The 26190-nt window shown below is 34.1% G+C and overlaps 1 protein-coding gene across 3 annotated transcripts in view; it reads right to left on the minus strand.

The window, feature by feature from the left end:
* Window positions 1-26190, minus strand: part of GLS (glutaminase) — an 85634-nt gene that overhangs the window by 23399 nt on the left and 36045 nt on the right. For 2 of the 3 annotated variants that reach the window (XM_058188537.1, XM_058188519.1), the window contains 7 exons: window positions 16905-16937; window positions 16248-16306; window positions 15340-15406; window positions 13909-13959; window positions 12820-12996; window positions 12338-12469; window positions 11542-11634 (listed from right to left, as the gene is read on the minus strand). In XM_058188537.1, the coding sequence (XP_058044520.1) occupies window positions 11542-11634; window positions 12338-12469; window positions 12820-12996; window positions 13909-13959; window positions 15340-15406; window positions 16248-16306; window positions 16905-16937 (612 nt within the window). Of the gene's footprint in view, window positions 1-11541; window positions 11635-12337; window positions 12470-12819; window positions 12997-13908; window positions 13960-15339; window positions 15407-16247; window positions 16307-16904; window positions 16938-18262; window positions 26188-26190 lie in introns of those variants that run through there. The other variant, XM_058188528.1, reaches the window with a different exon arrangement.

Genomic DNA, 26190 nt, shown 5'->3' on the forward strand with positions numbered 1-26190 from the left:
GGAGGCGCGGGACGATCCCCTGCAAGGGCGTGCTGAGGATTTTGGACAATATCTGCACGATAAAATTGCTCAGATTCGGGACGGATTGGACCAAAATTGGGTAGATTCAGGCGAGATGGCGGAGGTAAGTCTGGGTGATACCAACTGGGATGAGTTTGACACTGTGACTCCCGAGGACATGGACATAATGCTGGGAAGGCTGAATGTGACCACATGTTTATTGGACCCGTGTCCCTCCTGGTTGGTGCTGGCCACACAGGAGGTTACACGAGGCTGGCTCCAGGGAATTATCAACGCCTCTTTGATGGAGGGTGTCGTTCCTACCGCCCTGAAAGAGGCGGTGGTGAGGCCCCTCCTCAAGAAGCCCTCCCTGGACCCAGCTGTTTTGGCGAACTACCGTCCTGTCTCCAACCTTCGCTTTGTGGTGAAGGTTGTTGAGAGTGTGGTGGCACGGCAGCTACCCCAGTACCTGGATGAAACTGTCTATCTAGACCCATTCCAGTCCGGTTTCAGGCCTGGGTACAGCATGGAGACGGCTTTGGTCGCGTTGGTAGATGATCTCTGGAGGGCTTGGGACAGGGGTTATTCCTCTGCCCTGGTCCTTTTGGATCTCTCAGCGGCTTTTGATACCATTGACCATGGTATCCTGCTGCAACGGTTAAGGAGTTTGGGAGTGGGGGGCACAGTTTTTCGGTGGTTCTCCTCCTATCTCTCTGGCCGATCGCAGACGGTGTTGGCAGGGGGGCAGAGATCGACCGCAAGGCACCTCATGTGTGGGGTGCCACAGGGGTCAGTTCTCTCACCTCTCCTGTTCAACATCTATATGAAGCCGCTGGGCGAGATCATCTGTGGTTTTGGGGTGAAGTACCAGCTGTACGCTGATGATACTCAGCTGTACATTTCCACCCCTAATCACCCCAACGAAGCTGTCGAAGTGTTGTCCCGTTGTCTGGAAGCCGTGCGGGTCTGGTTGGGGAAGAACAGGCTAAAACTCAACCCCTCCAAGACTGAGTGGCTGTGGATGCCGGCATCCCGGTACAGTCAGCTGCAGCCATTGCTGACTGTTGGGGGCGAGTCATTGGCCCCAATGGAGAGGTTCCGCAACTTAGGCGTTCTCCTGGATGGACGGTTGTCCTTTGAAGAACATCTGACGACCGTCTCCAGGAGAGCTTTTTATCAGGTATGCCTGATCCGCCAGTTGCGCCCCTTTCTAGACCGGGATTCCTTATGCACGGTCACTCATGCCCTCGTCACTTCCCGCCTGGACTACTGCAATGCTCTCTACATGGGGCTCCCCTTGAAGAGCACCCGGAGGCTCCAGCGGTCCAGAATGCGGCTGCGCGGGTGATAGAGGGAGCTACCCGTGGCTCCCATATAACACCTCTCCTGCTCAAGCTGCACTGGCTGCCTGTGGTCTTCCGGGTGCAATTCAAGGCGTTGGTTACCACCTTTAAAGCGCTCCATGGCTCAGGACCGGGTTATTTACGGGACTGCCTGCTGCCACCATTTGCCTCCCATCGACCTGTGCACTCCCATAGGGAGGGCCTCCTCAGGGTGCCGTCAGTCAAACAATGTCGACTGGCGACCCCCGGGGGGACAGCCTTCTCTGTGGGGACACCTACCCTCTGGAATGAGCTTCCCCCAGGACTTCGACCGCTTCCTGACCTCCGGACCTTTCGCCGCCAGCTGAAGACGTACTTATTCTTCCGTGCAGGACTGGCATAAAACTATTAGTAATTTTAATTAGGTTTTTTATGGTTTTAGTGTGTATTTTAACTAATGGGCCAAATTGAATAGGTTTTTTAATGGGTTTTTAACTATATATTGTATGTTTTATTGTGTTTTTACCTGCCTGGAAACCGCCCTGAGTCCTTCGGGAGAACGGCGGTATAGAAATTAAATTATTCTTATTCTTCTTATTCTTATATATATATTAAATACAGAAGATTTTAAAGATTAGTATGCAGTTGAATTGAATTTTTCTTTTGGGACCAATTGATTAAAATATCTGAAGAAAAACATGGAAGTATTTTTTATATATGACAACTGCAACAAGATTATTATATTCACAAAGATGGAAAGAGTCCATTTTACCCACAATGGTGGAATAATGGTGAAAACGATGGAACTTGCTGAGGTGGCCAAATTGACAACTTTTAATTAAAGACAAAATATTGTCTAAGTTGACTGAAAACTCCTGATTTTTTGTGTGACACAGAAAAATGAAATTATGATATGGTTTTTATAATTAGAAAAAAATTACAGAAAAATGTAATAGCGCAAGATGTTAATATATATTTATAACTTCTGTAAAAGAAAATAATAAAATCATTTTTTATATTTTCTTTCTTTTTCTGCACTTTTGTCTTTTTCTCTTTATTCTAAACATCAGTTCTTGTTAATTTTTATCTTTTTTCTTAAAAAAAATAATAAAGAAAGATATCTAGAGATATTTATTGCTGTTGGCAATTTAAGCAAGAATAGAGATACAGCTGTTGGTAATAAAAGCAAGAATCAAATTAATGTAGCAGCATGTACCTTAAATACATAGAGATATATTGGACAAGCAATATCCAGACATGACCGTCCCATACCTCTTCTGAAACAAGTGAAATGTCTAACTGAATATAAACTATTAGATTTAATAATTTATTCTGCATTGCAAGAATCTGTAATTCCCCAAGAAAAAACAAAACAAATGAACTTCCTTTAGTTGAAAGTTGTCTTAAAATATGGTAGAATTGTTCAAATTAACAAACACATTTAATGGGCACTAAAGATATATGATAAATTATTTTCAAATATAATTCCATTAATTTCTTATTAAAAATGATTTTGTACTTTGTATTGAAAGAAAGCTGTTGTTATGATGCTATGATTGTTTAGGATTATTCACATCCCATTTTTGTCTTGAGAGCTCAATGCAATGATTGTGGTGCTAAGAATATGTAACTTCTTTGTATTTAAAACATTGCCTAATTCAAACAAGTATCTATGATACTGATTAAACGTGTTAAGCAGGGCTTTACATACCACTTTGAATTTGCAATTTGCTGATTACTTAGAAGAGTATTTTTTTATTTTTTTTTTAAATAGCTGAAAATACTTTGGACTTTTACAGATGTCATCTCCAGGGGTAAATGTCAACATAAAAAATATGCTGCAAGCATTGCCTAGTTTAATGTTAAATCTGTATCCCATAATTAAGCCAATATATTTGGATGTCATATGATTTAAAGCTGGTTTGGGATAATTTTTCCTACTTTTGTCTTCAATAAGAATATTGTTGTTAAAAATTAAATATTGTGATCCACGAGTTGTCTCTTAAATAAAGTAGCAACAAAGGAAAACCAGAGGAGGGAAAGAAAACACCTGACAAAATCTCTGCCATACACACCCAACATTTTCCAAGCATGTATAAGGATGGAAATCCAACATATGGAAGCAATAAGGATTTCTATCTATGGAATTCTGCACTGCAAATCAGTGCTGCTGATCTAGTTGATTATACCCTGCTTCTTTACCCTATCTCTTGCCATACAATCAGTACCCAATGAATCTTGTTGCACTTGGCACAGCATAAATAATTAAAGCAACAATGACCTCAGTACGAAAGAAATAATCATTTGTTTTATCATAACTATTTTTTTTGGGGGGGAAAGAGAGTTCTAAAGTTTTTTTCCTCTTTTCTGTACACTTGTGTCTAGTCTTATGTTAGGCACAATTTTTGGAGACTGTCTGGATAAGTTGCTATAGTCTTCTTGGCAAAATATTTTTTCAGAAATGATTTGCCACTGTCTCCTAGGGCTGAAAAAATGACTGCCCCGAAATCGCCCAACTGGCTTTGTGTCTAACACAGGACTAGAATTTACTGTCTCCCAATTTCTTGTCTGATGCCTTAACCATTACACCATACTGGATCTTTCTCTGTGCTTATAACATTTCATAAATACCTCCTCATTGTAACAATTAATTCAAGAAACCAAAGTAACAAATAATTAAACTAATACAGAGTAAATTCAAGTATTTATTGAAATAAAGAGAGTAATATCACAAAATACTTTGTGTCATAATTGATATTGCCTTCTTACAGGAGTAAAATGCTCCCGGTTTGGACTGGATTGCACGATCCTATAGCGATCATGGCCAGTGGTTCAGTGATCCAGTAGCGAAGGCAAAGAGAAGCTCCGCCCACCTGCCTGGGTGTCATTACTTCCTGGTTTTAACCAGGAAGTAATGTGTTTTTTACCTTCTGCGCATGTGCAGAAGGTTTTGCACATGCGCAGGTCTGCATGCACATGTGATGCACGTGTGGCGCATGCACATCCGAACCGGTAAGGAAGGTAAGTAGATTTCACCCCTGCCTTCTTAGTTATAAACTGCATAGAAGTTCCTGGATAAGGGGGTAGAGGATTGTAATCTCAATGACATGTATGAATCAAGACATGAAAAAAATAAGCTGTAGTTGCTACAAGGTATTGACAATATAAATTGTCAATTTATATTGACTTCTTTTCACCCACCACCACCCCATGTCCTATTTCTAGACCTTATATTTTCCAAAGTGAAAGTAAACCACAATTAATAGACAGAGCTATGAAGAAGCTATAAAAAGCAGAATATTTAATTCAGAATATATGTCATATTCAAATTTAAGTGCAATTACACTGACCTATTAGAGTAGTTTCAAAGGAATGCATTGAGAACTCTATTTTATTCTAAGATTATGAATCAAAAGAATTATACTGTATCTATACATAAAAATACATAGGCAGAAAAAACCTTTAAAAAAAAAAGGTTTACAAAGGGAAACCTACTGCCAAAAAGAGAAAATCAGCTGTTTGAAACCACTTGATTAAAAACAAAGAAACTTGTCCATGAGAGATTAGCTCTTAACTACTCATGCAAATGCCTTCGACAAATCATACCTTACAAAGATGGTCTAAAGCTTGTGCATTTGGTTTCAGAAATATATGAATTAAGATCAATGTACAGGTTCAGATATAAAGTGTTCAATTGGTAACTGTATGCAAGGCATTTTTACTTGAGCATTGTTATTTTGTGTGTGTATGTGTGTGTGTTTGTGTGTGTTTGTGTGTAAATATATGCTTCTCTAATCTTCTGCAAGGATATTTTTTCTCTGCCTGGACAAGCTATGCTTCAAACATTCTGCCCATGCCCAGGGAACAGCAGCAGTTAGTGGTGGATGGAGAGTTTTGCACTTAGCAAGAGCATACTGTGTTATAGGCCCAAACAAATGTGTTTTCAAGTCACCCTCCAAAGCTGATGGAAGGTGGCACGGTAAGAAAGGCAGCAGGCATTTCCAAAATAAAAACAAAAATCAGTTCAATTTATACAAAACATCCCAAACCTATAATGTATTCAAACAGTAAGTGGGCCTTTATCTTTACCCATTTTTATTCAAAATCATTACAAGACTGCTTTTCATTCTCAGAATCAAATTATGTCTTAGATTGCATATGAAAAAGAACAAAAATGCAAAATAATCTGCTTAAAATAAAAATTTATTGTAATACAAAGTATATGGGCTTGAAGTACATAAATAACATACAATTTAAATGAAAAATGAAAACACATAACAAATAATTTAAACTGAGGGAAAAATCATAGAAAGATGATCAAACAAATACATTGTATTTTTTAATGAAACATTAAATATGTCAAAGGGCATAGTGGTGAATACAACAAGATAATGCTTAAATATGAAGAACTGATTCTACTATGAACACAAATGCACTAAACTGTACTAATTACACACAGTAATATTCTGACAATTTTTGAGGCCTTGCCCTTAATGTTGATTTCTCCTGGAATGTAGTCATTTCTCTGGTGGATATAATTTAGAAGACTCTAAACTGAAAGATGTAAAATGTTTCAAATTTGAACCCCTCTGAATTCAAAACACCCCATATCAAGTTTGAAATGGATTGGTTTTAATAGGAAGTATTTCAAGCTTAAAATGGAGTACTTTAACTTTAAACTCAGCCAGGCTTTTTCATTTCAAAAAAACAGAACTTATTTATCAGCATTCCCATCATTGGTCACTTTTAGCCAGGTCATCTACTGTAAGTACTATGAGGACAGAATTTTAGTAACATCAGATGGCCCAATCATTTGCCCATCTTAGTCCAATGTAATGTCCACATTTTATTAATTCTTGGCTGTTTTCTTTTTAAAATCCCCTCTTTCTATGTTGTATTGTTTAACTTTTTTCCTGGTTTTGGCCTTGGACCATAATTAACATTTTGATAGTTTGATGCTTAAAAAAGCCCCACCCCTCCAATTACCATGCCTTTTAAAACAAGGATTCATAAATTATTAGCCAAAACACATAACCAACTTAAAATTTTTATGGGGGCAGCAATATATCAGTATAAGCTTGATTCTGTTTAAAAGCAATTTTCTGCAAAAATTACACTAGGATGAAGACACCACTCAAAATCAATCAATCAGATCAACTTCACCTTTATCAATCTGTCTGGATCACTCGCAATCCAATAACATGATAAGCTGGACATTGCAGTCATTATAATTTTCTAAGAGCATGAGTTGTAGAGACTGATAAATCGTAACTTCTTTAAACGTAATTTAGCACTGCTGTTTTTTTCCTATATTCCTCAGTGCTTCAAGAGCACATTCTAGTGCTGGTATTGACCAAACTTTCCTCATGTAGATCAAATTTCCAGATGACATAAAATGGCCACCACCCAGGATGAGAGAAGGAGTTTGCAAAATCTCCTTCTGGAGGCTGGAGGACTGGGCTGAAATGAACAAAATACCCTTCAATAGTGAAAACTGTAGGTTATTATATTTGGGGAATAAAAACGCAGAGCACATATACACAATGGGGAAGAACCCCATCAAAAAGGGCTTAGGCATGGTAACTGAAAACAGAGAACATGAGACAACAGTGTGAGACAGTTGTTACCAAGGCCAAGGTAGGTCTGGGTACATTAGAAGAAACATTGTACCCAAGGCACATGACATCCTTATTCTCCTCTACTCTGCAATGGTACAAACCCAATCTTACTACTGTGCACAAATCTGGGCATCCCATTTCCAGGATACTGAGAGATTCAAACATGTTAAGAGGAGAACAACAAAAGTAACAATGCAAGGAATGGAGGGCATTCCTATTAGGGCAGACTCAAGAAAGAGTACTCTAGATTGCTTTAGGGAAGATGGTCCACTGCCACGAAAATCAGGACTAGGTAGAAATTGCACTTCCAACTGTTATTTAAATGTAAGGGGAAAATTCCTGAAAATAATACAATAATGGAATAGTTTGCCTATGAAGGTTATGAGCTCTTAGTCAGACAGCTCTCGCTCAAGGATCTTGGAACTGCACACTGCAGAGACCGGACTACAGGATCCTTCTCATCCCTTCCAAATCTATCATGCTATGATCAGAGAAACTTTGCTGCCTCCAAGTTATTGGTTTACAATTCCCCAAACAAAGGCAGCAGTACTCATTGTAAGGGATGTTGAAGTTATAATTCAGCAACACCTAAAGGGTTCACAGATTCCCCACTCCTGGTTTAGAACATGCTAATATTATTTTCCTTCCTAAAATTTTTCTGAGATATTTAGTAGTCTAAATAAGAAAAGGCCACCAATACCATAGCCGTGTTGATTTTTTAAAGCCAATAATAATACTGAGTTTGTGTACAAGTTTTCATTTGCAGAAGAAAATATTGTTGAATAAAGCCTTGTCAGAAAATACAGAAAGAACCTGACATGAGAATAGATACCACTTATTATATGAGTGTATTGAATATTTACTCACATCAAGACTGTTGGTCCATATAACACAGCATTATCTATATTGAGTGTTACTTGTTTTCTAACCAACCAAATGATATCCAGTTTGATCTAGTGGTTAAGGCACCAGGCTGGAAACCAGGAGACTATGAGTGCTAATCCTGGCTTAAGCACGAAAACATAAGGCTGTATGAGCTTGAGCCATTCATTCTCTCTCAGTCTACATTAGGATCAAGTGACAAGCCAGCTGGTCAACTCTGTCATGACCAAATGCATCACTATTCAGTTTATGCAAAAAAAGGGGGGGGAAAATCAATCCCTGCATTTGCAGAAAAATGCTAGGAAGTGGGGTGTGTGGCGAAATCTCTTTTCCAACCTGAAGAATTTACAATTCTTCTCTCAAATTGTACTAAAATTAAAGTTTGACACAGTAATTCATATTTTGTTTGGCTAACAGAGGAAACCTATTGTTAGAAGCACAATAGGCTTCTAACAGAGAAGCAATTATATTAAAATTCTGCCCCGTGAAAAGATGGTTAGCATATAAATTTAATAAATAAATGGAATTTTTTGGCAGTGGATCCTGAGCATATCCTTACCTCATCTACAGTTGGACGCTAATTTTCTAGGGTTGTAAGCTACTGAAATCACAAATGACTGAATAGTGGAAACTAGACTTTGTATCTGATTTTTTATGCCTAAACAAATCAAACAATCATTCTTTTCAGAAGCTGAAGGCTCAATAAAAATACATTTTTCTAACGCACTACTAAATTTACTGTAAGAAATCAATCTCCTACAAAGAAATAATTGAATATGTATAAAATATTGTATTAATATAAGTTTTTTAGCTTAGAAAAGTAAAAGAGGTTGTAAAAATAAAGAGGGTATAAAAATCAGTGAAATAAAAGCTTTATTTCTTACTTTTTATAATATCAGAAACCAAGATCAAGGAAGAGATTCCTCACAGAGCACTTGTATCATGGAATTTATTTCTTAAGATATAGTGATGGTCATAAACAGTTATGGTTTTAAAAATGAACTAGAAACATTCATGACGAATGAGGCTATCAGCTGGATGCTAGTCCTAATGGCTAAACACTACCTTCTATATCAGAAGTAGAATGACTTACAATATCAGCTGCTGGTGAAAAACAGCAAAAGGATGCCAAGTGGTCATTGAAAAAGCAAAATCCTAGAATTAGAATTTTTGTCTAATCTAACACGACTTTCTTACCTTATATAGTATTTTTACACAAGCTTAAATAAGTTTACTAATATGCTTTATATAAAAATTGTGATTTTTTTTGTTGTTATCAGTGTTGCAAAACAGTACATGAACAGTTAACTTCATTTACATTCGGTTACACTGAAATTAACTGAACTTAATTGGAATAAATGGGATCAAGTTTTTACACTGTTCATGGAAAAGACAAAAGGTAATTTTTAGAATATATTAACAATAAAAAGAAATATCTACTTATGATCCAGGACTTAAATTTTCCTATATCTTTGGCTCTCATGTTCTTGGTTAACAATAACGCTGTTTGCATCTTGATTGCATTGCAAGATTTCTTACTTTTACAGCACCCCTTAAAATTCCCATTTTACAATTCATTCCTTACGTATGATATAAGTTTAAATAGCACACATTCAGTATTTTTTCAAACTGCTTTGTGAAAAAAAAATTATTAAAGCAATTAGTATAAAATTATTGGTATACCAATTTGGGGTGTCTCAAGTATATTTACAACCGACTGAAGTCAAAATAATAAATCTAAAATCTAGACAAACCAGAGTGTAATCTAGACAAACTGGAGTGTGTTTAAAAACGAATTCAAACTCTCTGAAACTAGAGTCCAGTGCACTAGTTTTGTTCTCCCAGACTTTCCATTCTATACACTACAGTTGTGGAGATGTCCTCGTTTGATTCGGGTGACACTTTTTTCCACACAGTCTCTTTTAATGCAAGTTCGTGCTGAAGACTCTCATAGTCCAGTGGTCCAAAGGAATGCTAATTGTTTAAGCAACATATAGGATGTATTAAATTACCAATGAAAGAAAACATTCTACCATTATTTTTATTTATCAATTAGCACTTGCTGGTTCTTAGAGATCTCTCTCAACCTGACATTATTATGCCACACAGTTTTTAATTTCAAACCACAGGAAATAATTTATTTAATTTGGTGAAAGGGAAGAAAGACTCCTTTAACCCACTTCATTCAAAACAGGATGCTGATTGTATTACTTAGCCATACAGCAACTTTTATGTTAAAGTAGAATTCCTGAGGTTCTATTAATTACTGAGTTGCTAACAGCACTCCTACAATCCAACTTCTCCCAGTTTAATTCAAGTCGGACAACTCTATTTTAGAAAAAGATGGTTTTCAAACTGCTATGGCAATAATTATTTATGCCAAAGCTTTATCAAAAATGTTAGAGAAATGAGTAAAGGACTGAAACATGTTAACTATACAAGGCCAAAATTCTAAGTTCCAATCTCTTTCACAGCCCAAACTCGATCCAAAGGGCAAAACATAAACATTGTCTGTGAACTTACACATTCTACAGTGCAAATGGAATTCCAAAGTCTAAGTAATGACTACTGCTGGTATTTTGAATGGTATTAATGCCATTCAAAACACAGATTTCTTCTCAATGAGGATCAGAGCCATGGTCAGAACAGTAAGCTGACCAACATGTTTGAAAGTTAGTAAAAAGCTCTGTATCTCAGGCAACGTTTTTAAAAAATGTTGACGAAGAAGCCTCTTAGCAACAAGCAAGAGATTTACCCACTGCTACTCTGAGAGTCAAGAACAGTACTGGAGATATTTTCTCACTAATATGTGGATCAAACGTGTTACCAAAATAAAAGTAATCTGCATTAAATATACATTTTTATTTTTCTTGTAAGATCAAAATCTGTAACAAAAAACTTTGTCCCATAATTTTTATAAAGTGAAAATATACCGCTGAATATGCTAGCTTTGCGTCATGGCATTTTATCCTGGATGATTTTAAGTCCATCTAGAAAGGATGCATGAGCTGTTCTCAGATTTGTTTGAGGATAGTTTAAATATATTACGCTTGGTATATTATATAATACCAATTATTTCACTAAACTAAATAAAATTTCAGTCAAATGCCATATTACTACTAGACAGGTAATCTTCAACTTACATTTGAAGTTACGGCAGTACTCCCTTGATCCTACTTATAATCAGGCTTCAAAGTTGCAAAACAACTGCATTTTGGCTGTTTGGCAACTGGCCCACATTCACGGCCATTTGCAGTGTCCTACAGTCATATGACCACAGTTCCTGATTTTTGCCAGAAACTAACATTTGCTTCCAGTTTCCAGCAAAAAAGAAAAAATGCCCATTGGGTACAATGGATTCACTTAACAGACATAGCATCTGCTTAATGATCATGGCATTTACTTAACAACTGCCACAAAAAAGGTTGTAAAATTGGGTGGAGTCACACAATAGGTTACTTAATGACTGTCATGACTTACAACCATAATTCTGGCTCAATCATAGTTTGTAAGTCGAGGACTACCTTTAAATAAGCAAACCAATAAAAGCCAGTGAATAATGTAAATAGCTTAGCATTTCCAGATGTGGTCTGAATTGTATCTGAACACTCACAACTCAGAGTATTGATTTAATACATGTCATTGACCAATCCTATTTGGACGTTGTTATGCATAATGTACACGTTACATGTTAATTGTATAAAATACTTTCAACTTACTCGTTGATCACCACCTTCTCTCCGAGGATCAAGCTTCTTTGCAAAATGCCTCAGGTTATCATAATTATGAAAGTTGCACAAAGAAACCAGTTCCTGCAATAGTAAAAACATCATTGTGTTATATTTATACTCACATATACTATCAAGAGCCATGGCGGCTCAGTGGTTAGAACACAGTACTGCAAGCTACTTCTGCTGACTGCCTGCAATTTGACAGTTCGATTCTCACCAGCTCAAGGTTGACTCAGCCTTCCATCCTTCCAAGGTCGGTAAAATGAGGACCCAGATTGTGGGGGCAATATGCTGACTTTGTAAAACTGCTTAGAGAGGGCTGTAAAGCACTGTGAAGCGGTATATAAGTCTAAGTGTTATTGCTATTATAATTTACAACTATTTTATTCAGCTACACTCTGATATTACTGATTACACATAACTCTAAGTAAAGCCCTTTGTCAGGATGAATATTAAGCATCTTATAAATTTAGGGGAACAAAAAGGAAAAAAAATGGGCAATCAGGATTGAAAAGAAATGCATGCATTTTGTCAACATTTCTTCCCCTTTCAAATGCACTTTCCATCTTTGCTTAGTGTGTAGCTTGTTGGGGTGTGTAATTATCCATCCTTTTATTTTAAAAATCTTCCATCTTTATCTGCTTTGATTCTAACAATGAAGACATAAGCATTTCTGCTAAGAAAAATGCAAACCTCCCTACTTCACTGAAATAGGTGTAAACATTAATGATCAATGTACTTGTGCTACAGACTAGTAACAATTCAAGTAAGAAGACTTGCTCACATGACAAAAGTGTATCCCCTTAACGCTGTTGCCCATCTTGTCTAGTGGAGGTGACCAACACATCATGCCCATAACGTTAGGAACAACCAAGAGAATGCCACCAGCAACACCAGATTTTGCAGGAAGACCCACCTAAAAGAATATAAAATTTAAATTGTTAATATATACTTATCAACATTTAAATGGTATTCACTGAATATCCATATTATCTGTCAAGGTAGTAACAGTTTTCCAAAATGTATCAATTAAAGTACATTTAGATCCCTGGGATTATTTAGTTGATACCTCAAAATATATTTGTTTTTCTGGATTCATTCCTGTCATTTGAGTTCTAACTAGCCTATATGACATGGAATGCGTTTAACAATCCATGGTACATTTGCTAATTGCTGTTAGCACTGGTTTTAATAAGAAGTTAATTCTTTTTTTTAAAAGAACAACTAAACGTATTTTATAACAGATCCCTTTAAACAAACACTTACATGGAAGGCAAACTGTCCCGAGAAGTCATACATGCCACATGAATGCATCAAACTTAGAGTGTTCCGAACTGCTTCAGGACTTAAGACTCTCTCACCAGTGATGGGGCAAAACCCGCCATTAGCAAGGGTGGCTGCCATGACACTAGCAGATTCACATGTCACTTCTATGGAGCACAGCTGAGGAAAAATGAAGACAACAAGAACAAGAAAACATTGATTAACCTATGCAAACAGAAGGCTATGTAATTAAATGGATGAAAGAACTACCTTACAAAAGGGATCCTGAACCCATAAAGAGCCTATTACCCTATGAACAATACAGCATGTAAAGATAAGACTGTTTCCAGATTAGGGAATAAAAGCCTATTTGAGTGAGCATGAAGTGGGCATCTGATGCTAGCAACGTTTTTTAGTGAAAGTGATTATCATGGTACAAGATTAACTCATAAAACAACTTGGTAAGATTTTTTTTTTAAAAAAACATGTTCTCTAATCAGTGTAATAATGCAGCTTGGTGTGATAAAAGACTGACATTTTTAAAAGAAACCTTTAAAAACTACATGATCCTGTTACTGCAGAGATGAACAGTACAAACAATTATGTGACAGAACCAGAACAATTTATATTATTTACTAGTCTGTAAAATTCAAAGCTACCTTACATTTAACTTAACAAGTGGGGGGGGGGGAATCTCATATTTTAATCAGTAACAAGATTAGTGATAAGAAAGTATGTTTTAGTTAAGCTAACCAGTATGAAAGCACTAAGGATATGATTAACTATTTCTTCTCTGAATAGTACTACAAAACTGGCTGCCAAACATATTACATTCTCATTAAAAATATATATAATTCTTAGGTCAAGTATTGCAATCAACTCTTAATTTGCATTAAGATCAGAGAATGAGAAATGCTGTTTTATTAAAACATATTCAATTGGAAAATCATTTAGTTAACATACTTGCCCCAAACAAAGGATCGGATCCTCTGCTGTGCAAATATTTACATAAATAAAATTTTAACCTATAATTTTATATATTTCTTTTTTTTTCTTCGAGGATAACAAATATTATAAAGATTAATTAGCTACCTGGAAATAGAAGTCCAATATGCCAACCATATCCGTGCCCTCTGGAAAACACTTGAAAATAATAGAATATTTTAGTATATCATGATACAGTAATAAAAGTTATCATATGTAAACTAAAATAGATAAACAAGATGAGAAAATCTTAGTTCTGAAAATTCAGTTGAGGATTATCTAAGAAAAGAAGAATTATTTAGAATTAAAATAAGACTTAAAATAATAATTATTGAGAAATAAAATAAGACTTCCAGACATTTAACTTTACCTTAAAATATTTTAGCTCTATTACAAAACCATAAAACAACCTGTACTTCTGACAAGTAGTTTAGTAAAAGATTATAACATGCATTTGGCCAGAGAAGTGGGAGTGGATTACAATATGAAAATACTTCATTTCTTTTCCAATTTTGTCCCATTCCTATTTCCTCGGTCATTAAAACCAGACTGAGAAGGAAGTAAGATAAATAAGATTCTCTCTCCCTCTCTCTCTCAAACACACACACACACACACACACACACACACACAACTTGGTAATCCAAACAGACTAAAACATCTAATGAGGACATAATGTCATTGTGTTAATTTTAAAGTAATATTACATTAACTACTATTAATATGAGTAATGCTACAAGGATTTTAGTAATTATCTCTGTGAAGCTAATGGGAATATCCATCTTTTGTTTCATGCATGCATATTAAAAGGTATCACCCACAGATTTCTCTTTGTAGATATATGACAAGTTGCTTGTTTGCAATTGTGATTTTTTTTAAAGAGGTCATCTATTTAGTTGTTTATTTAGATTTGCATCTGACTCAGGTTATGATTCCTTCCCTTATCCTCATAGTCACCAGAATCAGGAAAGTTGGGTAAATTTGCCAGAGAATGTTGATATTTCTGAGGTAAAGTAGTGAGTCAGGCTAGACTTTGGATGCAAGATCTCTCTTGAAGGAATATCCAAAACAAGAGATATTTGCTGAAGCAAAAAGACACAATTTATGCCTATCTGAAAAGGAAAGCTTACTTCCTTCAGCACTGGCATTTATAAAGACGTTGCTAAAAATCATAATGCTGAATATAGAGAACCTGCAACCACGTGCAAAAACAACTCTATGCAGATCCAGAAAGATTGGGAAACACATTGGTTGAAAATAAACTGAAGGCTTCAGTGCAAACCATGCTAAGTAACATGATATGCAAGTGGTATACACATCAAATGTTTCTGTTCCACATGAGGCTTTGTACAGGCCACATCAATCCATCTGTGTAAATCAGAGACCAAAATGGAAGGATAACACTATTGCTGCATTTTTATTATATCAATATTGTATTTACCTTTACTGTCATGATGAAGAAATAAAATATTATTTGTAGTTTGTTCAACTGACATTACATACATTTAAGGGAGCGGAGTAAATATAATGGAAAAGCATACCTTTTTCTCTTTCAGATAATAGCCTATTGCAAAGTTTCTGTCTCCACTCTCTCTTTCAGACTGGAATCTAAGGGTGAAAAGGAACAGAAATGGATATCAAAACACTAAATACTTATTAACAATACTATTGGTAGGACATTTGTTTTTTAAAATTGCTGTTAACTCTAGCAATGTGTGTGGTTTGGGAAGGCACAGACTATTGTTGTGTGGAAATTACCTTAAAAAGAACAAATTACTGCTGTAGCATATTATAAGCCACAATGCAAAGGACTCTGCATTCGCTATTCAGTATTAAAGTAAATAATTTTTGTAAATAAAGTTACAACTCAGCAATGGAACTAAAATATTGATAATATATCTGTCGTAACTACTTGAGAATACAATATAAATTATTTAGATGTTAAGTGAAACACAGAAATGCAATGTAAGTCAGAAAGTTAACCTTCATCACTCCAACCGACAGAAACTACACAGCAAATCATACTGCTGTGTTACAAGCTGAACTGTTACAGAAAAGCATGCCTTGTGCTGCTTCTTGAAAAACTCTTTGAGGGGAAGAAAGAACTTACTTTCTCTCTACAGAGAGCCGTGGTTGTTTGAAGGGGCAACAATAGTAAGGCAAAATTGATGTTTTTATCAAACCTGTAGAAGAGAAATAACCGCTCTTTCTCCTATATCCTCAATTCTTAGTGGAGGAAAGGAGCAAGATTTTTTCTGCCCTTTTCCCTTGGTTTTTAGAAGATACAGTGCCATAAGGTGCAGTACTTCTACAGAAATCCAGCATAAAGGAAAACACTTCTCCTATACACAAAGTCTTAGTTGAAGCAAAGATCTGACTAATAAAATAATGTATAGCCTTAATATTAACTATTGTTCAGTGTTAAAATTAATCTAGGAAACATACTTACGTGGCATTACTGAAACCAACATATTCGTTTCCAGCCATTTTATTCATAAACTGCATAACCTAAGAAAGCATGATTATTTTTTTCAAAATGTACCAAAAAGCACTTCATATTCCGTGCAAATAATCGAGTTAGATTTAGGTATTAAGCAATGCTGTCATTTTATAAGAACAAATGTATTCCACAAGAAAAAAGGAAGAAATTTCCTACTTTAATATAAATTACTATTTACTGCAATGCCTAAAATAAAATTATAGTTAGTTTAAATTAGAAATTAATATTTTTATCTTAACTTTAGTTAAAATACTACATACATTTTTAGTCTAGTTGAAATTCAATGACATTCTGCGGTTAATTTAAAACTGGAGAGCATATGTTTCTAAATTTCACAGAAGAGAAAAAACACTTGAAAAAAGGAATGAGGCTTGCCTCCAGTATTGCTACATTATAGTTTATAAATATAAAATATATTTATTATAATATTTTAAAATATAAAACAGATAATTAAATTGTTTCTTACAATCAGTAGTAGAATCCAATTCTAATTCAAGCGATTTTGAATTCAGTTAATAAAAAGATATGAAGTGAAAATATGGGAAACAACACTCTATTTTGTAAAATTACAGAAAATAAATTGTAATAATTAAAAGGTTTGCTTACATAGTCAAACTTCTCAGCATTATTTGCTCCTTGCTGAAAGGAAAAAAGACACATTTACAAAGTTTATTAATTCTAGGGAACTTTAATTATAGATTAATTTGTTTCATTGTTACTTAAATGCTATTATGTATTATTAGACTAGAGTTTTATTTGTTAGTCTATATACCTAGAGTTAGATTACTGAATTGTTATATATAAAGCATTACAATACTTTAACATTGCCTGTTAAAAACATTACCAATGTAAAACAATAGAGCTGAACCTAGTTTTATTTAAAATGTAATTAGGGAATCCATTAATTTTCCATGATTTTTTAAAAAAATGTTTGCTGAATTATAAGCTATTTGTAATTAATAGTTAATACTGCTTTGTGGAGGTAGCTTTTAAATGCTAGGTAGAACTAATAAAAAGACAACTGCATTAAAATAAAGACTGGTTATGGCTAAATGTGCTGATAGGAGCATCTGCATGTGCATGCTTCTCACACTTTAAAAAAAACCTCCATTAGTATCTTTATATTTCACCCATCAGTGTTAACAAACTGGGGTAACAAAAATGCTCATTTTTTTTAGTTCGCAAAACTGAACATTTAAGAGTAGAAAGAATATCACAAAGTGATGAATATTTAGTAACTCCCAGTTTGGTACCACAGAGACTGGTATGCTTAACATAATGCTGTTCTTAAATTCAAATGATTGTATTAAGAAAACATTACAAACTGATTATTGCTATAGTAAACGTGTAAAGTTTAAAATTGTGTGCATATAGGCATGCTTGTGTATTTATGAACCTTGACTGAAGCAAAGAGTCTGCATAAAATATATGCTGGGAGGGAGCAAGCCTTTAACAGAAGGTGGGAAAGGGCTTAAATGCCTACACTGAGGTCAGAAGATCAAAATCTTGCTATATTTGTACTTGGATACTGAAAAGGATACTTGAAGAAGTAAAAATTATACCCTAAAGAGAATGTGCAATTTTTTTTCTACATTTGGTATTTTAATTTCAGAAACATTTAGGTTTCTAGATCCAAAATTTCAAAAATAAGTAATATGAAATCATAGCTAAAAGGTTCTATAGAGATGAGACTGAACAAGGCAGATGTGGGCTTTTTTAAAAATGAGATTACGGTGATACAGCAAATAAACTTCGTTTATTATTATTATAAGAATATTCTGGCAGTTTTATCTGTATCCCTAATGTTTAAACTGCTGGATATTTAAACAAGTATTTACTGGAATTACCATTTTTTTAAAGCAGACAAATTCAAATTTAAAGGCCTCAGCTAAACAATCCATGAAACATTACTTTCACAATGTTAGTTTAAGGGGGGGGAAAAAAACCTTGAAGCCTGTATGTACCAGCATTTTACTCAATGAAATGTATAAAGCCAGCCTCATTTCCCATTCTACAGTGGATTAGGACCTTGCAGACAATCCGTGAAGCCACAAGCACCAGCTCATCTAGTGATGTACAGTCATTCACGTATGATCACCAGCTGAAAGAATACCATACTATTGTGTCAACATCAATCAAATTAAAATGCTGCTACCCATAGAGTCAAAGGCTATTTAATATGCTAAAAGATTATGCAATGTGTTGAAAAGCATTAGAAAAACAATTTTTTTAAAAAAAAAGTGTAACTCCAAATCTGTTCAATGAAAAATAATTAAAAGAAGAAATTACCAACTTCATTGAACTGTTGCAGTTGTCAAAATATTCCATAGATCCTAATGCTGTAAAATATGTAACAACATTTAAACCACAAAAACCTTTTAAATGCACAGTGAATGTTGCTTGGGAAAGTGGGAGGGGGTCGGCATTAGTTATGGGATGCTATACTGATCATTGTTGCATGGTTAAAACATTTAACTGAAACAAGTTTTGCATTTCTCCCCTACATCTGACAAAAGGAGAAAGATGCTTAATGCAAGACAATGGTAAAATCTCATTCTCTCCCCAACCCTCAAAAAAACCCCAGAATAAAACCCCAGAATAAAACCCAAAGCTTTCACTATTTTGACACCATTAGCAGAATCAATAAACCAAGCAAGAGTCTGAGCATATAAGCGAAGCAAACTTATTTCAGCATTTATCATATTCAGAATTTTCTTGGCTTTAATCTCCAGAGTATTTTGATATCCAAGAAAACAATATTTTTACAATTTTACATTAATAAAAGTTTGAATAAGCATATTTAAACATTTAAATACTGGATTTTTTCCAATAGCATCTAAAATCCATGTTCTTAACAATATCATTTCATTTGATCATGACACATTTTTCTCTAAGAAAACATAAAAGTAAAATCAGCATTAAAACAAGATACTAAATATTGTAAAGTTATTTTCCCACATCCCGCCTTAACAATATGGAAAATATGTCTTCAGTTTGAAGATGGAATATGAGAAAGAACAAAAGCAACTTTTATTTTGAAAGGGCTACTTTTCCAATCTGAAAAATTACAAGCAATTAATTTGTCTACAAATGTTCCATGCAATATTTAACTTCACAAACATAATATATACATATATACACTTATAGTGTGCATGCTTGCATGTATATTTATGTGTATATGCACACTATCGTGTATATACAAAATATAAGCCTTGGAACACAAAATATTTTAAGACTGTAACAATCCAATGACACATCACACATGCATATTTTATATAATTATACATATGTCAACATTAAATAAGAAGTAGGGATCATATTTTATGCCAAAATTCTACCAGCATGCAATCGGAACTTAAAAATCATAAAATAATTGTATATGTTTCAATTTTAAAATATTAGGTCACTAATATAATACCAAACATCAAATTATATTAAAATCTGAGTTTAGAGCTGCTGATTTAAGCAGTTCATATAATTTGTGTGAATTTTCTAAATTGTCAACTTATTTCTGAAGAGTTACTTATTCAACAAATTAGTTTTATTATAGTGAAATAGTGTATATCCTACCCTATTTTAAATCACCACTCTAATAAAAAGGCATATTGGAGTTATGTGATAGTATTTCAGTATCAGAAGGTTGTCTCAAAAACAGTATATGTACTAGAGCTTTCCGCAAAAATGACACCAACACTTTATCATATACTGTATAAGGTCACCAGGATTTGGCTGGAACATTTAAAGCATAGAAATAAGCCTCAAATCCAATTAAAAATGGTTTTGTAGCTATGGGCTAGAACATATTGAAACACAGGACTACACTGTCTCATTTTTGTACTGTATTTCACCTTTAATACTATAAACACTTTTTTTACATGCATTTAAAATTTGTGTCTAAATTTAGGTTGAGTAGCACTTATTTCCCGTTGTTTCTAAATTATTTATGATTTGCTATATTTGAACTACGATATTTGTTCAATGAAGAACAGCTTTAAAACCCCATGACTTATTATATAATTTATATCATTCCATTTGATTCAATTCTATACAGATGTACTTACATCTATATAAGAAAATATATAGAGAGAAAATATATAGTGTAAAGCAACAATCCCTTTATTGGTTGCAAGTATGATAAAAAAGTAATATATTTTAAAGGGAGGCTATACATTAATTCACTACATCAAATATTATTATTAACATAATTTTGAAACAAAAATTCTAAAAATGGCAAACCCACTTCCTTATTATCGCAAGAAAGCTATATAGACAGGTATATGGAGTCATCATATTTTAAGACTTTACAGAAAGTGCCGAAATTTTCGTCTCTAATAGCATCATATATCCCATGATTTTTACAGAGTACTATGACATATCATTGCAGAACATTGCAAGAAATTATTTTTCTGCCACCATATTTCAGACACTTTGATTTAGTAATCTCCACAAGTAATCTTCCACAATCTCACTTAGAATGTGTTGTGTTTAACAATAGTGGTTTACCTCCAATTGCTGTTTTTAATTACAATATTTGTGTTTAAAGCTAGTGATTATTTACATTCATTTAAGCTGTATGTAGCTAAAGATAACAGTGAATTCACCAAGAGCACAGTGTTGATTAGGGCACATATATGCAGTGTATAGCTTGGGATTCCACATATGTATTAAGAGGTGAACATCTTAGAAGAATTTTTTTTTTCCAAACTCGGTTCCATAATACTGTATGATTCCATGAAAACTTGATGGATTCTTTGAGACTTAGGGTAAAAGAAGTTGACTTAAGCACAGCCAATTTTCTATCAGTACAGCTTTGCCTCTTGATCAGAGGTTCTGGGATTTTTTTTTTTTAAAAAAAAACCAAATTGTGTGGCTTTCTAAGGTTTTGCCCATATGGCAAAGAGGTTATTGAAATGGTTAAACTATAATATATTACCTGTTTTATCCTGGTACATAGCCAGAGTTCATAGCCCCACATTTAAACTTATTTCCTGCTTAAATGGTCATTCCAGAAATTTTATTACAAATTCTCCTTTTGTATAATCCTGACTGTTACCCTAAGTGTAGCTAAATTCTGCTACCTCATATGCAAAATGTACAGATGACTGATTGATAAACTCAGTTAATTTTATAACTTGTTCTTTTTTATATGCAATCTGCTTTTTTTAATTACTGAAATTTATTTTGTACTAATCTTTGACCACAAGAAAGATATTTCACAAGTTCCAGAGACTGAAAAGAAAATCTTAAAAGTCCTGTTCAAAAATATAGAAAATTATATTTTGAATGGTAGCAATGGGCATAACTATATGGCCATAACATAACTATATGCTAAGAAGCCAAAAATAAAAATACTAAATACTCTCAACTTTGTTGACAGATAAAGAAAAAAGCTCAACCGATATGCCAAATATATCAGTGCTGGTTGTCACCTTTAAAGTCATTTATGGCTTGGGACCACATTATCCATGGGACCATTTTTTCTTTTCAGCAGAATGGGCATATTCTGGGTACCATTGGCCAGGAAATGACGATTAGCAGGACCAGGAGATGAGCCTTTTCTGCCATAGCACCTGGACTATGGAAAGTCTCCCTGCAGAGATTACAATGGCCCCAGCCCTGCTGGCCCATCTATAAGACCCTAAAGGCCTGATTCTTCATACACTTCATGCCCGGGGCCCAGAGTGTATGAAGGATCCCTTCTTCTGGTTGTGTTAACAATAGTCAATTGTGATATCTTCCTTGGCTGCTGTGCATTTTAATTTTGTATTTATGACAGGAATTCTTTTAAGAATGTTCACCACCCAGAGTCACTTGTTTAGATGGGGAGGAGGAGTGACACAATTTGAATGAATGAATAAATTTATATGTATAAATCTCAACTAAAACAGAGTTGTAAGACCAAATCAAAGAAAGGATTCATCTGTAATATTATGGCTAATGTACTCTTAATGCTAGTTAAGATGGCATTCCTTGCCAACATTTGTTTTGTAATTCCACTGACAGAAATCCTTAAGAGTAATACTTTTTTCTATCTCACAAGCGTTCATCTTATCTGGGCCACTTCATATTGTTTTGTTAACATTTGTCACAAGGAATGTGAGGCTGCTTATATATTAAACTTTGGAATTCAAATGCCAATATAAAAGTTATGTTCTATGTTATTGAGATATTTTATTATCCAGAACTCTTAATTAACTGAAACCATGTACTATCATAACTAACCAATAAATGATACAGAGCATGCAGAACACTAAAAGAATAAGAACATCTTTCCAGATTAAAATCAAAGGCCCATCTAAGTAATCTCTACAGTATTTACAAACAAGCCTCTTAGTCAGGCCATTATTGCACATTCATCCAGATGTTTAGACTGGTTATGGCATTTTTGCCCACCTATTGCCCACTCAGGGATAGGCAAATGTTGTTTAATAATATTAAAGGTATCATTGCAGGATGTATGTTATTTCAAGTAAAGCTGACTTTTGCAATTGACTGATAGTGATTTTGTCAATGCCAACGGTATTATTATGATTGGTTGAATAGACAGCCAGATGATTAGACTGGATTTGTCATATTATTATTTTATCCCACTTCTATTTTATAATCTCAATATAGCTGCATCCATAAATTACACTAGATGCCACATTATAGAGCTGGTTAATTTTTTATTTGAGATTGACTGCGAAGAATGAGGCAGCACAATTCTCACTAATACTATAGCACATAGGAAAAGAGGGACTTTTATGCCTGTCTCAGCTACAATCCTAAACAGAAGCAATGCTATTGGCACCAATGGGACATCCTCCACATGCCAACTATAACTGGTATTTTGGCTCAAATTGCATTGGAAAAAGAAAATTAAGGCAGCCTTAATGAGAAGTTTAGTACCACTATCCTGGTGATATCATTCTCGAGTTATATCATTCCCCAAAAGACTGCCAGGCAGCTAGTTGGCAAGCTGCCAGAAAGAAATCTTAAACTCCCTTTTCCAGAATAGTAGCAAGAAACATGTAAGGGGGAAGATGTGTCTCTGCATGTAAGCCCCACTTTAACAGACAAGAAAAATGTTATAGAACAGTGGGGGTAACCTGTGGCTCTCCATCTCCTATTAGCCTTGGTCACCATGAAAGTTGATGAAAGCATAATCCAAAAGTGAGAAACCACAAGATTCCTCACCCATGCCCTAGATAACATATTCTTTTTTTTTTCTTTAGTAATACTATGGAATACAAATAAAGAAAGCCATAGATAGGTGAATATGATTGAGCTATTCACGTTTAGTCTTTGTATAACTATTTGGATTGTAATTCAAAATGAATAGAATTAACAGACCTAGTTTTGCTATTTTTAAATATCAGTTGATTGAAAAACTATCATGAAATAAAAATAAATTGCACTAATATGGTAAGAATTAGTATCAAATATTTGTGCACACCTAAGAATTTCATCTGTACTTGTGACATAGCTAATGGTCGCAGGTTTCTTGAAAATATGTGAATTAAGGGGATTTTCCAACTTTCTAGTGATAAGACTGAAATAAAGTATGAAAAGCAGAAGATAGAAATAATAGCAGAAGTTCCTGCTAAAAAACATTAGTATCTTTGGAGATAAGCCTAAAATTTATCCCACTGCTTGCAGGGAAAGGGGAGGGGGGAGGTCTTCGCTTTCTGGCACAAGTTCATCTCACCTAAATTCTGTTTGCATATATAACCACAATTTCAATGTGAGAAAGGAAATAGTTCTATATGCAGATGGCAGTAAGTGAATTTTATACATGACCATATTTTTTAAACAAATAATTTCATTTGCAGGAGTTTTGTTTTGTTCTGTCCTGATCTAGACCTTTTTTTTGGAATAAGGCTTTAGGGAGGAAGGGTCACACAAAATGGACCTTAGGTCGATACAATGAGAAAACACAGGGTATTGCACAGAATTTATGTTTATGTGTGTATGTGTAGACACATACACAGAGTCTACTCTTTCTTTTGGGAAGGATTGTTATAAATTCTTTACTTCCAGGTAAATTACTGAATTTCTAGGATTTAATCTTCAATTGAAGATGCAAAATATACATAAATGTTTATTTGTCCAGTGTATGAACATGACAGAAATGCTTTCAGCTAATTAATTAAAAAGAGAAGATTTACAAAGGTGTTTCCCATGAAAATGGACAACTAGGTTCTATAACTTTGTGAGGCTGTTAAAATGTCACACACATTACAGCACTTCAAAATATATCTAATATATGAGAGTAAGATTTAAATCAACTTAGGGGGGAAATTAGAAACTTTAATTTAAATTTAATTTCTTGGATTTCCCAATTCATAAAACTACTTTTATAAAATAGCTTCCCAGAAGATGTAACACATAAATGTCTTACAATCACTATAAACAAATAATGATGCAATATGGTGGTTTATGTCTGCTGACATGCAGATACTACGTGCAAACTTTCAATGCAATCAATACTGACTTGTAACATTGTTGCTGTATTTTTATATTACAACTGCATGCAGTAAAAAGGAAAACTGCAATATAGTGTAATGAATGGCCTGAAACCTAAAGTGGGTTTTTGCCTGCCAATAAAATATGCATTTGATTGGCAATTCATTAATTTTAATAAAATGAATTTCCAAACATGTGTGCACACTTCATATGATATATTGAGTACTGTATAAAAGGCTATTGTGCGAACAAGAAATGCACTGAACTGTTTGATGAACTATCTACTGCTTATTTTAAAAACTTATTGCCAAGCTGAATTTTAAGTTATTTAAACCTCCAGAAAAAAAAAATAAGCATGAATAAATTTACCTGTCGAATTTAAGGCCATTTTCCTTCACCTACAGCTATTAAAGATAAACGTTTAAAGCAGGATTTTTTTTTACACAGAAGCAGAAAACCATGAGCCAAAAATGAAATAGCCTTTCATAATTAAAACTATAAGGATATGATGTAATCAAATATTTAAAATCTCAATTTTGATTTCTCTATTACAAAATTAAGGAGAAGGGACAATGTTCTTTAAAATTCTTTTTGAGATAGCTTAGTGATATATAAGTGTATATATACTTTTAAAGATTAACAATAACCTGCAATTCAAAGTATGTATTCCTTAATTGTGGAAATCTGTCTAAAAACTCTACATTGTTAATTATTAAGCCAAACATTTAAAAAATATGTTTTTCTAAGGAAAAAAGTATTACTTCCAAAAGTAACAATATTTAATATTAAAGAAGTTCCAGGGGATTTAACTTTATATCTGGTGAATGTATAAATTGAAATATAAAATGAATTATTTAATGAAAAAATAGTTCTCTCAATGGAAGCATAACTCTAACTCATTCTTAAAATAAATTTACCAAAACATGAAACTACATATTAAAACTGCTAAAAAATTCATAATTTTATCAGTTAGTGGTGTTCTTTATACAAAAAAACTCCCAAGTTTGTCTAATATAATATTTTCACATAAAATATCTCATTCCACAATCTAGAAAGGTATATTTATATTATTTTTTTCAAAGAAAGAACTTTTATCAAACCCAGTTTCAAAACCAAGCTTGGGATTTTATTAAAGTGGTTCACACTGTAAAGTAAAAGGGAAGGAGGTGGGGAAAGAGAAATAGAAACATACCAGCAACATTCCCCCTTAAACATTATCTTGCTCCGTATCCCAAAACTCCTTTTTGAATTTAGGGAGCAACAGGCAGCTGAAAAACAAGCACTGAAAACAATTTCAGAGGCACACAAGTGATAATGACTACATGCTTCTATGGTCCTGCAAGAAGCAATATAGGAAAAATTCCCATGTCTATATGTAATCTAATTCTTCTTATAATTTCTTACAAACTATTTACAGTGCAGCTGTCAGAAATATTCACTGTACATA

Source organism: Ahaetulla prasina, chromosome 1, assembly GCF_028640845.1.
Source record: "Ahaetulla prasina isolate Xishuangbanna chromosome 1, ASM2864084v1, whole genome shotgun sequence".
NCBI classification, from domain to species: Eukaryota; Metazoa; Chordata; class Lepidosauria; order Squamata; family Colubridae; genus Ahaetulla; species Ahaetulla prasina.